The sequence below is a fragment of the Myxine glutinosa genome, chromosome 6, assembly GCF_964187855.1.
Source record: "Myxine glutinosa chromosome 6, kmMyxGlut1.1, whole genome shotgun sequence".
NCBI classification, from domain to species: Eukaryota; Metazoa; Chordata; class Myxini; order Myxiniformes; family Myxinidae; genus Myxine; species Myxine glutinosa.
The window spans coordinates 154,492,230-154,506,822 of record NC_136266.1 but is presented as its reverse complement, the minus strand read 5'-3'; the positions used below and the strand labels follow the sequence as shown (position 1 = coordinate 154,506,822).

General features: G+C 43.4%; 1 protein-coding gene across 1 annotated transcript in view; it reads right to left on the bottom strand.

Annotated features, from left to right (window-relative positions):
- LOC137428902 (putative E3 ubiquitin-protein ligase HECTD4) overlaps positions 1–14,593 on the bottom strand; it is a 139,413-nt gene that overhangs the window by 78,601 nt on the left and 46,219 nt on the right. Inside the window, exons 11-14 of the mRNA XM_068118762.2 lie at positions 14,390–14,589; positions 9,111–9,232; positions 4,537–4,754; positions 4,137–4,283 (exon numbers count right to left, since the gene is read on the bottom strand). Of these exons, the coding sequence (XP_067974863.2) occupies positions 4,137–4,283; positions 4,537–4,754; positions 9,111–9,232; positions 14,390–14,589 (687 nt within the window). The remainder of the gene's footprint in view (positions 1–4,136; positions 4,284–4,536; positions 4,755–9,110; positions 9,233–14,389; positions 14,590–14,593) is intronic.

Sequence of the window (14,593 nt, the reverse complement as noted above, 5' to 3'; positions counted from 1 at the left end):
ATTGCCATGACTCATGATAGCAGCCTTGATCTTTTCAACCGCTGTATTGTTCAGATTCACTGCCCTCGGACTAAGTTCGTGGTGTTCTGTCACTTTGTCTGTTTTGGTGTCGAACTGATCTTTGAATTCTCTGGTCAGCCGTGACAATTCTGGAGAGGCCATAAAGAATCTCTGCCTTGCATTGGCATTATTGGAGATGCCTGGAAGTCCAGAATGAACCTTCATTGCTCTGTTTTCCTGTTCACAAGCGTGGTCTGCACCGATTGATACAAAGGGGATGCTAGATTTCGTTACTGAGATATTTCCATTCTCGAGTTCCCTGTATGTGGCCGGATGCGTCTTCCTCAGGTCATACATATCTGCTATGTATCGCGGCCAAAGACGTTTGTATTTGATACGATCCATGGAGAAAAATAGCTTGCTGAGTGCCTCACCAGATTCGAGGTGGAGTTTGAGATCTGCGTCCCGAGAAGCTTCCACAAAGAACAGAATTGTCTCCACTCGATGCAGGTAATTCATCAAGGACTTGAACATGGCTTTTTTGGATTGTTCTGTTTCCCAAGTCTTGAATATGTTCACAACATCAGCTGTAGTGATGACATTCAACAGTTTTGTGTTGGCTTCTTTCACACTTGTGGCTTTGGTGAACTTGTCCTTTTCTGAACATGCCTCGTCTATTTCTTCTGACATATCTGAGCAAACGGCTTTCAACTGTGGATAATCTTTGAAGAACAGGTCCAGCGCCATTTCATAAAGTGCTATATATGAATAAATATGAGCACGGAGAGTGCGTTTGTAATGCGAACATCTCAGGATCTGCCTTGTTGTTGAAGGTCCGTAGAGGTCGGCCTCTATCCACGCGTCATCAATACCTGAGTTCTCAATGGAAGTACCCAGGGCTCTCAAAGCAGCCATGACCACATGCAGCTCGCCAAGCCGAGGTACAACGGTACCTTTCAGGTCTGGCCTTGCATCCAGCAGCCTTATCACCTTTTCATAGAGGGCCATATCCCAGGAAATGACTGTAGGGTGGCTTGTACCAACAACTAAGTTCTTTAGCTGAGTTGTCTGAGAGATGACGGTCAGAAGAGTCGACCACTCGTGTGCTACTTCAGGTAGAAGGGGTAAGACTCCGACTTGTGTCAAACTGTGACTACCCGACAGCAATGAGTGGTATCCTGCCCAACCAGGTATATATGTGCTGTTTGATTTCTGCATTCTGGTGATCATAGAAGCAACCAACCATCCTAGATGTGTAAGGTGATACGCTGGTGATATACCATCCTTGCTGATGTGGAATGTGTCTGTTCTCTTTATGGTTTTCGGCACCGGCTTGTCACAATGAAGCATAGGAACCTGGTACGGGGTCACTGACAAACTGGTAGTGTCAGCTATGCTCAGTTGTGGCGCCAATGTTTCTCCTTGAGTGTCACGTTTTTGATAAACAGCAATGATTGTTCCATGGGTTGTCCCTTTGCCATCCACGCTGTCTTCAGCAAAGTCTGTGTTATCAGCTGCAAAAAACACAAAAGTTCCCTTCTTCAAAAATGGAGGAACATAAAGTCCTTGGAACTTCAGGGTGTTTTCCACAATGGCATTTGCTAGGGCTGTTTCGAGGTGCATAACACGACTGTACGAGACACAGTAACCTTGAGAGCAGAGACTTTCCAGGAGTTTCTTGTTTCTTGTGTCATGGTGAACTGCCAAGGCTAATCCTAGAGACTGTGGAGTTTCTTGTGATTTGGTTGATCGGAAGGTCGCAGAATCAGTTTTGGGCCTATAGTTCACTTGCTTGTCAGATTTGAATCCACCCAATAGCATCTGACTAACAGTGAGTACTTCTCTGTTAACGTGAGTGGTTCGTTTTTCAGTTTCTAGTGTTTCTGTTGGCCCCACCATAACCCATCTGATCATTGCGTGGAGTGCTGCTGGAACATCATCTGTGCTGCTAGTGACCTGTATAGCATCGGATGTGTTTTCCTGTTGGTGGAAGTTCTTGATAATTCTGCGCAATGCCTTTGCTGCTTTATAGATAATATTCAGATCGTCTACTTCACTTTCTATCATGGCAGACTGAACCATATCGGATTCGCATGCATCTGGGGAGTAAAGAACAGAAGGTTTTCTCCTGTCCTTTTGCCTAACAGACGTTACGTGTGGTAGTTCTAGAAGAATTCTCTCCTTGAGCCAGTGTCTACTATATGCAGGGAAGTGGTGCGCCAATGCATCTGTGCCACCAAGCAAGTTGATGTATGTTGTTTCAATATGTGCCATGGATAAGTATTGTTTATTCTGAGTTTGACAGTCGACAAGGCTAATCAACTCAATCAAACATGATGTTTGAAACGGATGACCTCTCTCTGTTGTTCCCTTGTTATCCTTGGTACGTAACACATGGAATACATTTGTTGTCCAACATGACTTGTGGTATTGAACATCGATTGCATGTGCATCAGTGGGTGAGATGGATGTGTTTAACCTAGTTTGCAGGGTGAGATTTCCAGACAGCTCCACAGCATCGTGTAATGCTTTCCCACCGTTTTCTGTTCTCAATGTGTACAATTTTTGCTCGTTATCTTCCTGGCAGAAAAAGCAATGTTCCTTAATGAATGGAGCTGTTGCAGAACGTGTAAACGGACTGGTGGTGGAAGTTGATGGTTCGTCCAGTTCTGTGCTTTTTCGCTTTTGTCCACGTTTTTTCTCTGTGTAGGAGCCGGCTGAAATGTGATATTGATGGCGGTCTTTGGCACGTTGTACCTTCTCTTTGTTGGTTGCATTTGAATAACAGATACGATGCCAAACTGCATTATTGAATTGCAGACTTTCACTTGTTTCATCCTTTAAGCGACTGTGAATTTTAACATATTTTCCATCATGGTAGGCTGCTCTATCATTAAGGGTTTGTAGCAAGTGTTCAAACGAGTCCGGTTTGGGCTGCTGGACAAGCGTTCCATATTTTGCTGAAGCGGTTTGACAAATTATGCAGTGCTGCCACTGTGTGGGCTGAGTCGTAACTTCACTCATCTTCTCTCAAGACCTGCAAATATATAAAACGACAACAGGTAAGTAATTGTGAGCTTCATGAGGTTTATTTTAAATGAACTATTAGGTCTGATATAATGACTTTCCATGTACATGAACTGAACATGTTGAAATGATTATTTTCATGTACATGAATTATGAAATGAAATGAAATGAGTAGATTATTTTAGATGGCTTCATGTGATTCCTCATCCCCAAAAATGTGGGTATAGGTGTTGGAATCAGCACTCTAGGTGGTTCGGATGTTGAGATATCGCGAAAAATAGGTTTCCGATGGTGGCCATTTTGAAAATCCAATATGGCCGCCAAAGAAAAATTTGCGCAAATGGAAACATGGTTTTTCGGATTCCTGGTGCTATAAGCTTTCCAAAAATGTATAGGTTTGCTAATCTCCACAAAAAAAGAACGAAATTATAAATCTGAACATAATGAACCTGACTACATCGTGGAAAGGACTCATAGACGTTAGCTTCACTGGAGGTAAACTAAAGTTCACTGGAGTTAAATTAAAGTTCATTGGTGTTAAACCATGTTCGCAGCCCTTCCTTCTGCTGTGCTCCACTCTCTTCACATGCAGAGTTTAGTAGCATGTGTAGCATTCACAGCCCTATCTTCAGCAGATCTTCGCTCTTTTCACCCGCCGAGCTTGGTAGCACTTGTGCATTTATGGCCCTATCTTCATTCTTTAGCAGTGCTTCGCTCTCTTCACCCATGGAGCTTTATACCACATGTGCGTTTGTGGCCCTATCTTTACTCTTCAGGAGTGCTTCGCTCTCTTCACCCACAGAGCTTTGTACTACATGTTGCATCTGTGGCCCTATCTTCAGTGGGTCTTCACTCCTTTTACTAAGCAAGAAATAAGACCTAAGTGGCCACGGTGCCTCAGTTGCAATGGTTCACTCACAAACGCTCATAAGGGAGATTTATTTTGTGTATGTGCGTGCATATGCATGGTCATCAAACGTAACATATCATTCTCTTTGCAAGCCCACCTCCCCCCTGTTACCCTTATCCGTCTCCCTAACCCCCTTTCTCTTCCCCACTCCTCTCTCTCACACCCACACTACAATTAACAATTATGAGTTTGGTCTTACCAATTTCCTCTGCTAATAGAAGCAGGATGTTAATGGGGACTGTAGATTCTTCCCTTTGAAGAAGATTTTCAGTGAAGGTGAGCACCAAAGGCAGAGTAGGTGGTATGGCATGAAAGAAGAGAACAACTCCAGGAGATGGATCGGCTCCTAATGAAAGAGGGGATTGGGGAGGTAAAGGAGGGGGGGGGGGGGGGGGCGGAAGAGACAAAGATCTGGATAATTCTTTCAAATTCCATGGGCCTCCAAAAACATTTGTGAAAGACAAAGAAAAGCAGTCATGTTTTTTGTTTCTTGATATCCAACATCCACTGTTTCAATTTTCGCTAAGCATTTCACAGAATTAATTAAAACAGATTAGAAAAACTTAAATGAACGCAACGAATAAGTAAACACTTCTCACCATAGCAAACTCTGACTCTGTCGCCAGGGAGTAGAGCTTGTGAATAATGTGATCCCAGGTAGCAGGGAGCTTCATTTGGCGAGAGTGATTGAAAAGCAGATGATAAATATCGAGGGAAAGAAATAGAAGAGCATGGGGAGAGAGAGCCAGTTCGACTCAATCTGAATCCTCCACTGTAGCTTGAAACACGAGCCCAGGATGCTTTGTAGACTGAAGAACTAAGGGGAAAGGAGAGATACTCTAAGAAATAACTAAGGGAAAAGAGAGAAAGAGAGCGAGAGAGCGAGAGAGCGAGAGAGAGAGAGAGAGAGAGAGAGAGAGAGAGAGAGAGAGAGAGAGAGAGAGAGAGAGATAGGGAGAGAGAGAGAGAGCGAGAGAGCGAGAGAGCGAGAGAGAGAGAGAGAGAAACATACACACATATATATATATATATATATATATATATATATATATATATATATATATATATATATATATATATATATATATATATATATATACAGACTTGGCATTTAATATGGAATTTTTTTTTCGTGGGGGTGAACTTACTTTTCAAGATGACTTAGAACCAAAAGTTCATTGGAATTATATTGAAATTATTCTAGATTTTGTTCATGTGACCTTTAAAAGAAACAAAAACCACATTTGACATTTCGAAGCAAATAAATTGATCCTTGAAAGTGATGTAAACTGATATCGAACTCAATTCACGGGCAGTACTGTGTTAAACTTCTGTACGTTTTCCAGAAGTATCTCTTTATTTTACACATTAGCCAAAAAAAATTCAACAAAAACAAAAGCTAAATTATGACTGGGATTACGGACAGTAAAATTACAGTTCAGTACTTCGTGTAACCCCCACGAGCATTCAGGAGAGCACGTACACGTCGAGGCATGCTGTTCACGAGATTTGCCAAGGTTTGGACAGGAATCGCTTGCCATGCAGTGACAATAGTCTGCTGCAATTCATGCACAGAGGCAGGCTGCTGGTCCAAGTTGTCGATTTGACGTGTTAATTCTGCCTACAAGTTCTCTATCGGATTCATATCCGGGGACATGGCAGGCCACTCCATATGCTCTATACCACGGTCAGCAAGAAAGTGTTGGATCATGCGAGCACGATGAGGCCGTGCATTGTCATCTTGGAAGACAAAGTTTCCTCGAAAGGCTGCACGACAAATGGAAGCAATGTTTCTTCCAGAATGACCCTGTACTTGAACTGGTTCAGGTTTCCATTCAGAACAACCAGGCCAGTTTTGCCCCCTGCATGAAAAGCAGCCCAAACGGTCACCCCACCATCTCCAGCTTGGACTCTTGGCACTATACAATCTTCGTAGTGGGCTTCATGCACTTGTCTGCGCACTCGGACGCGGCCATCTTGACGATAGACCAGAAATTTAGACTCGTCACTGAAGGTCACATGATTCCAGTGTCCTGGCTGCCATTGACGGTGCTCTCTGGCCCACTGCAATCGGCGCTGGCTGTGTTGTCTGGTCAGGCGTGGCTTTCTCAGGGGACGCCTGGCACGATAGCCTGCTTGAACCAGTCGTTGGTTGACTAGCCTTCTGGATACAGGCACATTTGTCAGTTGCTGCCACTCAGCCCTAAGCCGATTAGCTGACTTGGTACGGCCATTGCAGACTAACCGGTGCAGCTGGCGATCATCTCTCCTTGTGGTTCTGCATGGACGTCCTGGCCTCAGTATTGGAGTAGGGACACCCCTCTGAGCATTTCGTTTCAGGATCTTTGACACCTGACCTTGAGTGATGCAATACTGCTGAGCAATAGCACGCTGTTTCATGCCAGAATTTCGTAAAGCCACCACTCCATGACAAACAGCATTGTCAAGTTGCCGGACCATCTCCAGAGGATGCGGCAATAACTCTTGTAGACATGCAGCAGTTGTTTTCCACTAATACAGAATGCAACAACCCTTATATACCCGATTGTGATTGTGAATATATATAACTGTGAGAAATAGGAGAAACTCCACAGTACGAACAGGGCGTCTCATTTGCATTAAATACATAATCGGGAGATTAAATCAGACGCGGACGTAGCTTCAGGACGTCGATCTTTAATTTTCGACAAGCTTTCGACCAACAAAGGTCCTCTTCTTAGTCTACAGAAACAACAGGCATGTATATCAGACAAGTATGTATTGTGATATGTGTGTAAAATGTGTGATATGTGTAGAAAATGCATACAAAAGGAAGAGCCACGCTGAAGCTCACTCACCGTCCCCAAGTTCAACGGAAGTGAAGCGCAGCTTACAGTTACCGTTCGCGTTACAGTTCGGTGCATGTGCATATACAAATATAGAGATACATACATACATAAACACACAAGCATATATTCATATACCATTTATATTCATATAATATATTTATATTTATATATCGGACACTCAGGGACCTCTTGGTAAAAGCAAAGCACCCACAGCCCCACAACAAAGAAACTAGGATCCCTGGCTTCATATATATATAAACACACACAGTCGTGGCTAAAAATATTGGCACCTTTGCACTTTTTTCAAATAACGCACCATTTCTTCCAGAAAATTGTTGAAATTAAAAAATATTTTGGTATCCACACAAGTATTTCTTTGGTTTGCATTGGAACAAAACAAAAAAAGCTGAAAAAAATCACAAAATCTTAGCTTATTCCACAAAGAAATCCTAAAATGGCCCGGACAATATTATTGGCACCTTTTAGAAGTTGTTAGAAATAATTAGATTTCAAGCAGGTGATTCACCTTTACTTTGGAATTGAACTCACCTGTGGTGAGTTGTAGGTGCCTGCAATACAAAAATCACTCATTCAACCAGTTTGAATAGAGAAAAGGAGTCATTCTGCTGTTTTGTGTCACTGTGTGTACCACAATGAGCATGGAGAAAAGAAAGAAAATCAGAGAATTGTCTGAGGAGGTCAGACAGAAGATTGTAGCCAAACATGGGCAATCACAAGGCTACAAGTCCATCTCCAGAGACCTTTATGTTCCTGTGTCCACCGCACGCAATGTTATCAGGAAGTTTAAGGCCCATGGCACTGTGGCCAACCTCCTTGGACGTGGCCGCAAGAGAAAACTTGATCGTAGATTGCAGCGAAGGATTGTTCAAATGGTGGAGAAAGCACCTTGATCAACTGCCAAAGAGATTCAAGCTGACCTTCAAGCCGACAAGGCACAACAGTTTCAACTCACACCATCCGTCGCCAACTCAATGAAAAGGGACTCTATGGTAGGAGACCCGGGAGGACCCCATTGCTGAGAGAGAGACATAAGAAAGCCTGACTGAAGTTTGCCAAAGCATACCTGAACAAGCCAAAATCCTTCTGGGAGAATGTCCTGTGGACAGATGAGACCAAATTAGAGCTTTTAGGTAAAGCACATCATCTCTGTTTACAGAAAACAAAATGAAGCCTTCAAAGAAAAGACGTCGATCTCGGCGACAAACAGGGTTGGCGGCAGGAAGGGCATCCGGCCGTAAAACATTGCTTCAAAAAGGGGACCAAAAAACAACAACAACCACGGTGCCCGAAAAAGGCCAACCCCCACTTTGCGGGGAAAAATGGCCTCTAAAGGTGGTTTTTTTTAAAGAAAAGAATACCTTCCCTAAAGTCAAACATGGAGGAGGTTCAGTGATGTTTTGGGGTTGCTGTGCTGCCTCTCGCACTGGGTACCTTGAATGTGTGCTTGGCATCATGAAATCACGAGATTACCAAGGCATTTTGGAGCACAATGTTCAATGCAGTGTCAGAAAGCTGGGTCTCCGTCGAAGGTCATGGGTCTTGCAGCAGGACAATGACCCCAAACACACTTCAAAAAGCACCCAGGAATGGTTCAAGACAAAACACTGGACTGTTCTGAAGTGGCCAACAATGAGTCCAGATTTAAATCCCATTGAACACCTGTGGGGGGATCTGAAAACAGCAATTGGGAGAAGGCACCCTTCAAATTTGGGAGAACTGGAGCAGTTTGCACAAGAAGAGTGGGCCAAACTGCCAGTAGAGAGCTGTAGGAAGCTCATTCATGGCTATAGGAAGCGCTTGATTGCAGTTATTTTGTCCAAAGGCTCTGCTACCAAATATTAAGTCTCGGGTGTCAATAATTTTGTCAATGCCATTTCTTTTTATTTTCTGATTTAAAAGGATATATTAAGTTCTGAATTAAAAACAAAGGTTCTGTAATATTAACAGTGAAATAAAGAATTGTAGAGACCAAATACTTTTGTCAATTTCAACTTATTTGTTAGAGAAAATTGTGTTATTTGAAAAAAGTGCAAGGGTGCCAATATTTTGGCCACGACTGTATATGTATATATGTGCATGTACTTATATGGGGAGGTGGGAGAATGATGAGAGGCTGATGAAATTGTAGGAAAAAGGTTTATTTATATTCCTTTTTCACGTAGCCAGTGATCCAGTATAAAATGTTTCTTTGTAACACGATGTGACCTTTCTGGATGGAATCAAGAAACGTTAATCAAGGTATGATAACCGCTGAAGGGAGCAAGGAGAAGCCGACTATTTGGGCGTTCAACCTACAGTGGAAAAAAAAGAAGAGGTTGGCCCACCTGTTTTCAAACCCATCTGGTGAATCTCGTACAGAAACTGATATCAGAGCAGCACCAGGCAAGTAGATGTCTGTAGTCATGACATTTTCTTGAACAAGAATTTCATCGTGTAAGAAGCCTCCCTGGAGACAGAAGAGAAAAGTTATCCTTTCATCATTTGAGGAAAGACACTCTTACAAAAATGTTTTCAACATCAACACCCTCCCACCTCTCCATTCTTCACCTGGTCAACATACCTTGATGCAAGATGCGATCTTAAAATACCTTCATGAACCTAGTCTTTAGGATGAGGCCCACTCCAACCTGATTGTAAGAATCACCAAGCAGCATTACAATAACAATTATTTAGCCCCACACCCAAACCCCAACCTGGAGGACCAGTTGATGTCCTTAGTCTGGCCCTTCACCAGAAACCTGCCCGGCTTCGTTAAACCTGCAATGGGCCAGAGGCCCCGCCGGCATAGCTCTCAGGATAGCAAAGAGTACCTACGCAGAATAATAATAATTCTGAAATCAGCACTCTCACCAACGAACAAAATCAAAACTATAAACCAACTTGCAGTACTGGTATTCCAATCTAGCTGTGCAATTATAAACTGGCCACAATTGGGAATCAACAACGTAGACACCAAAACAAGGAAACTTTTAACTATTCATAAGCTACTCTATAAAGACCAATGCATTCCGAGGTTTTATTTGCCGAGACGAGAAGGAGGAGGTGGTCTGATGGAGCTGAACCAACCGCACAGAACAGTGTGTGTAGGATTAGCGGAGTATGTGAAAAGCTCAACAGACTATCAAATGAGATTTGTGCACGAGCAAGGAAACAACAAATCAGAAAAGGTATCTATAATCCATTTAGCAACAAACTTCCAAAAAACAGGTGCAAGTGCAGGTTACGACACGAGAAAACGAAACAGAAACAAATACAGCCCCAATGATCACAAAGAAGAAAAAGGAAAACTACAAAAATAAATATCAGCAGATATACTCTGACAAATAGCAGAATGACAGAGCAGGAAGATTCAAAAAAGAGCTTGACAGAACAGGGATTGATAAGGAAGGCTCATTGGAATGGCTAAGAAGAAGTCAAATTAATTGGGATGGAGAACAAGTCATCGTAAATGCCTAAGACCAGGGACACTACACAAATGGCTTTAAGAAAATGGCGGAATTGAGCCAATTGGACAAATGCAGGTTTTATGGAGTAGAAACAAAGTACCAGTCACCTCATTTCAGGATGTAAAAAAACTCATGTCAGAACAGTTGTACACAGAAAGAGATGACACAGTCTATAGAGTAATCCACTGGTACATCTGTAACTAGAACGGCACTCAGTAGAGCACATACCTCCGCCTGATTGGCCATATCACTCAATGGTGAAGAATCACTTAAAAAATTAAATAATTCTCATATCCGTATCCATATTCAGATCTTCACCAAAATCGAATCGTCCTTGTCAGACATCCAACCGGTCACCAAGTTTCGTCCAAATCCATCCACAACTTTTTGAGATATCCTGCTATGCATCGTTTTTGGCCCTCTCTCCCAATGGTAAAGAATCACTTAAAAATTCTAGTAGCCGGATCCGAATCCAGATCTTCACCAAAATCTAATCATTTCGTCCTTGTCACATACGCTACATCTCTGCCAAATTTCTTCCGAATCCGTCCACAACGTTTTGAGATATTTTGTGCACAGACAAACGGACAAACAAATGGACAGACAAATGGACAGACAAACAGACAGGGCTGAAAACATAACCTCCATCCATCTTTGGTGGTGGAGGTAAACATTTCAACATTCCGGTCACAGAACAATCATGGAAACAGAAACCAAATTCCATCCTTGAAAATGAAAACATAGTGCTCATGCATGACAAGATGATCCCATCAAGCGTAGACATTGCAGGTAGAGCATTGTGTCGAGACATCAAGCTCAACACAAAAAGGCAAAGATGGAACTGTTGATTGAGGTTTCGGTTGCCAATGATTTTGGCCTAAATGCTTCAGAAACCAAAGAATGCTCAAATACCAGGATCGGAAAAATGAGGTCAAGAGGCCTTGGAAATTGAAGAAAGCTGAAATTGTACCAGTGATAGTCGGAGCAACACGGATGATCAAGAAAACCCTTCCTGAGTACTTAAAAAGCATTCCAGGGAATATCACTACAAACAAGGTACAGGCGGAGGCTTGTCAGGGGTTCAGTGAGGATTCTAAAAAAACAAACCCTTTACCGAAAAAGGAGGTAGAGATTTTGAGTTCTGGGAGAACGCACTCCCCACCACCTAAAACCTACATAATTTATGGATATAACAACGAATGTGAAAAACAACAACGACAGAGAGAAACAACAACTTGGAACAATGGAAAAAGGTGAAAAGGAGAAAGGAGACGATTGAGGGGAAAGGCTGTGCTCCTTTGGGGCTTACCTTGGCATAATGCATTGTTTTCATCACAGTACTTTCGATTTGTTGATAACATTATCAGCTGATCTGGATCTGGGTTTGTTGATCTGGAGAAAGCATTCGATAGGGTTCCATGTGAAGTAGTGACATGGGCATTGAGGAAGTTAGGAGTGGAGGAATGGTTGATCAGAGTAGTGATGGCAATGTACAAAAGAGCACGCACAGCTGTAAGGACGAAGGACGGGAACAGTGGTGAGTTTGAGGTGAAGGTGGGAGTGCATCAGGGGTCGGTACTAAGCCCACTACTATTTGTAGCTGTGATGGAGGTGCTGGCTCGGAACGTAAAGGAGGGTTTACCGTGGGAGTTGTTGTATGCAGATGATCTGGTGTTGATGGCAGAAAGTATGGATGGACTGAAGGAGAAGATGAACAAGTGGAAGGAATGTATGGAGACGAAAGGTCTGAAGGTGAATATCGGAAAAACAAAGGTGATGGCAAGTGGTAAAGCATGTGGTGAGGTGGAAAGAACTGGGAAGTGGCCATGTGCTTTGTGCAGGAAGGGTGTCGGAGTGAACTCAATTCAATGTACAATGTGCGCTGAGTGGTTTCATCAAAAATGTAGTGGTTTGAGAGGGTCATTAATTAACCAGTGTGGCAGCTACATTCAAGTGTAAGGTGTGCACAGAGGGAGCTGCAGATGGAGGAAATGTTGAGTTGGATCTTGGAGACGGCGTGAAGCGGGAAGGTGTGAAAACATTTTGTTACCTAGGAGACATGCTGAATGGAGAAGGTGGATCAGACTCGGCAACGGTTGCTAGAGTGAGATGTGCATGGAAGAAGTTTCGGGAACTGAGTGGCGTACTGACGAGGAGGCGAGTGTCGATGAAGCTGAAGGGAAAGGTGTATGCTGCATGTGTGAGAAGTGTTATGATTTATGGGAGCGAGACATGGGTAATGAACGTAGAGCAGCAACGAAGGCTGGAAAGGGTGGAAATGCGAATGGTTCGGTGGATGTGTGGAGTATCGTTGAGAGAGAGGAAGACAAATGATGAACTGCGAAAGATGATGGGAATAGAGCCTGTGATGGATGCTGTGAAGAGAAACAGTTTGAGATGGTTTGGTCATGTGTTGAGGAAGGATGAAAGTGACTGGTTGAGAAGAGTGATGGAAATGAATGTGGAAGGAAGTAGAGGACGGGGAAGACCGAGAAAGACTTGGCTAAAGATGGTCGAAGAAGAAATGCGGGCAAGGGGGTTAACAAGGGGAGATGCAGAAAATAGGGAAAAATGGAGAAGATTGTCATGGGGACCGCAGGGCCCCGCTCTTGCAGGGAAAATGGCCTTTAAAATGCCTGTATTATCAGCAAAGAGGAGATAGGCAAGTTTTCTTGGTGCGAGTCTATGATGGTTCTTCGACCCGCCAAGCCCTTTGCCATGACGGCTCAACTATAATCCACTGTGTGCTGGTCCGTGGAGGAGATCAGATTGTCTTATATCTACCCTCGGAGGTATTCTTCTTCGGTGAATTTCCTCTGCCATTCGTTGTGCCTGCCTGTTGAGCATTGCACTTCTACTGTTATCTCAGTGACATTATCAATGCCCTTCTCGTGTGACCACATTTGTTTGATTCACACGCCATTACGAGAAGATGATTAGCATGCTGGATGGTGCCAGCTTCCGTATATTATTATGGTGGAACCTCTCCTGTCCCTCAATCAAATTGTCCATCCAATTTGGAGTTCCGGTCTTCATTATCTGTGGTATGGCTGTCGCTGAATTGGGTTCTCCCTTGTGCCTAAGTGACTTGGGAATTCACCTTTTAAGGACTATTGATGGATTGCCAGTGTTTCAGCCATTTATGACCTGCTGGGTATATAAACTCTACCACGAGGTCCAAGGATTCATATTCATTCATTCATATGGAACTGTCTGTAGAACTTCGGCATAGAATTGTGAGAAGGCATAGATATGGGGAAGGGTATATAGCAATTTCTAGAGTGTTAGCAGTTCCCCAAGAGCACACACAGTGAGCTCCATCATTAGGAAATGGAAAAAAAAAAATGGAACCACCTGGACTCTTCCTCGAGCTGGCCGTCCGACCAAACTGAGCAACCGGGCAAGAAGGACCTTGGTCAGGGAGGTGACTAAGAATCCAATGACCACTCTGATAGAACTGCAGAGTTCCTTGGCTGAGATGGGAGAACCTTCTGGAAGGACAATAGTCTCTGCAGCCCTTCACAAATCTAGGCTGTATGGGAGAGTGGCCAGACGGAAGCCACTCCTGAGAAAAATTTAGGCACATGACAGCACACCTGGAGTTTGCAAAAAAAGGCACTTGAAAGACTCTTAGAGCACGAGGCAAAATATTCTGTGGTCTGATCAGAAGAAATTTGAACTGTTTGGCCTGAATGCAAAGCGCTACGTCTGGGGGAAATCGAGAATAGCTCATCACCGTTCTAACACCATCCCTACCGAGAAGCATGGTGGTGGCAGCATCATGCTATGGGGATGCTCTTCAGCGGCAGGGACTTGGAGACTTGTACGGATAGAGAGAACAATTAATGAAGCCAAATAAGGGAAATCCTTGAGGAGAATCTGCTGTAGATCCATGACAAAAAAATAATCTCAACTTAATCCATTTTAAAGTCAGACTGTAACACAACGAAATGCGAAAAAGTCAATGGGTGTGAATACTTTCTGAAGGTACCGTACATGAGAATTTAATGCTATCCCCTCAGCCGCCCGACCTGTGTCATTAGGACGTATGGGAGGGACAAGATGGATGCAGATACAGAAAAGGCATTCTTTCCAGCATTTCACTTCCTTGAGTTGCTAAAGGGTCCTTTGTTCTCACATAGAAATGTATTGCTTACCTTAAAATAATCAAATAGTTCTTGCACGAGTGAGGTGAGTTGTCCTGCAGACAGTGCTTGGGAATAGACAAGGTTCAAGACTGCAGACAAGGTTTCAGCACCTTGCCCATAAAAAATTGGTGCAGCAGTACTTGGAGCACCAGGAAGTGGTTGGAGTGGTGGTTGACACAATAGTATGGAGAGAGATGAAAGTCTTCCCTCTGG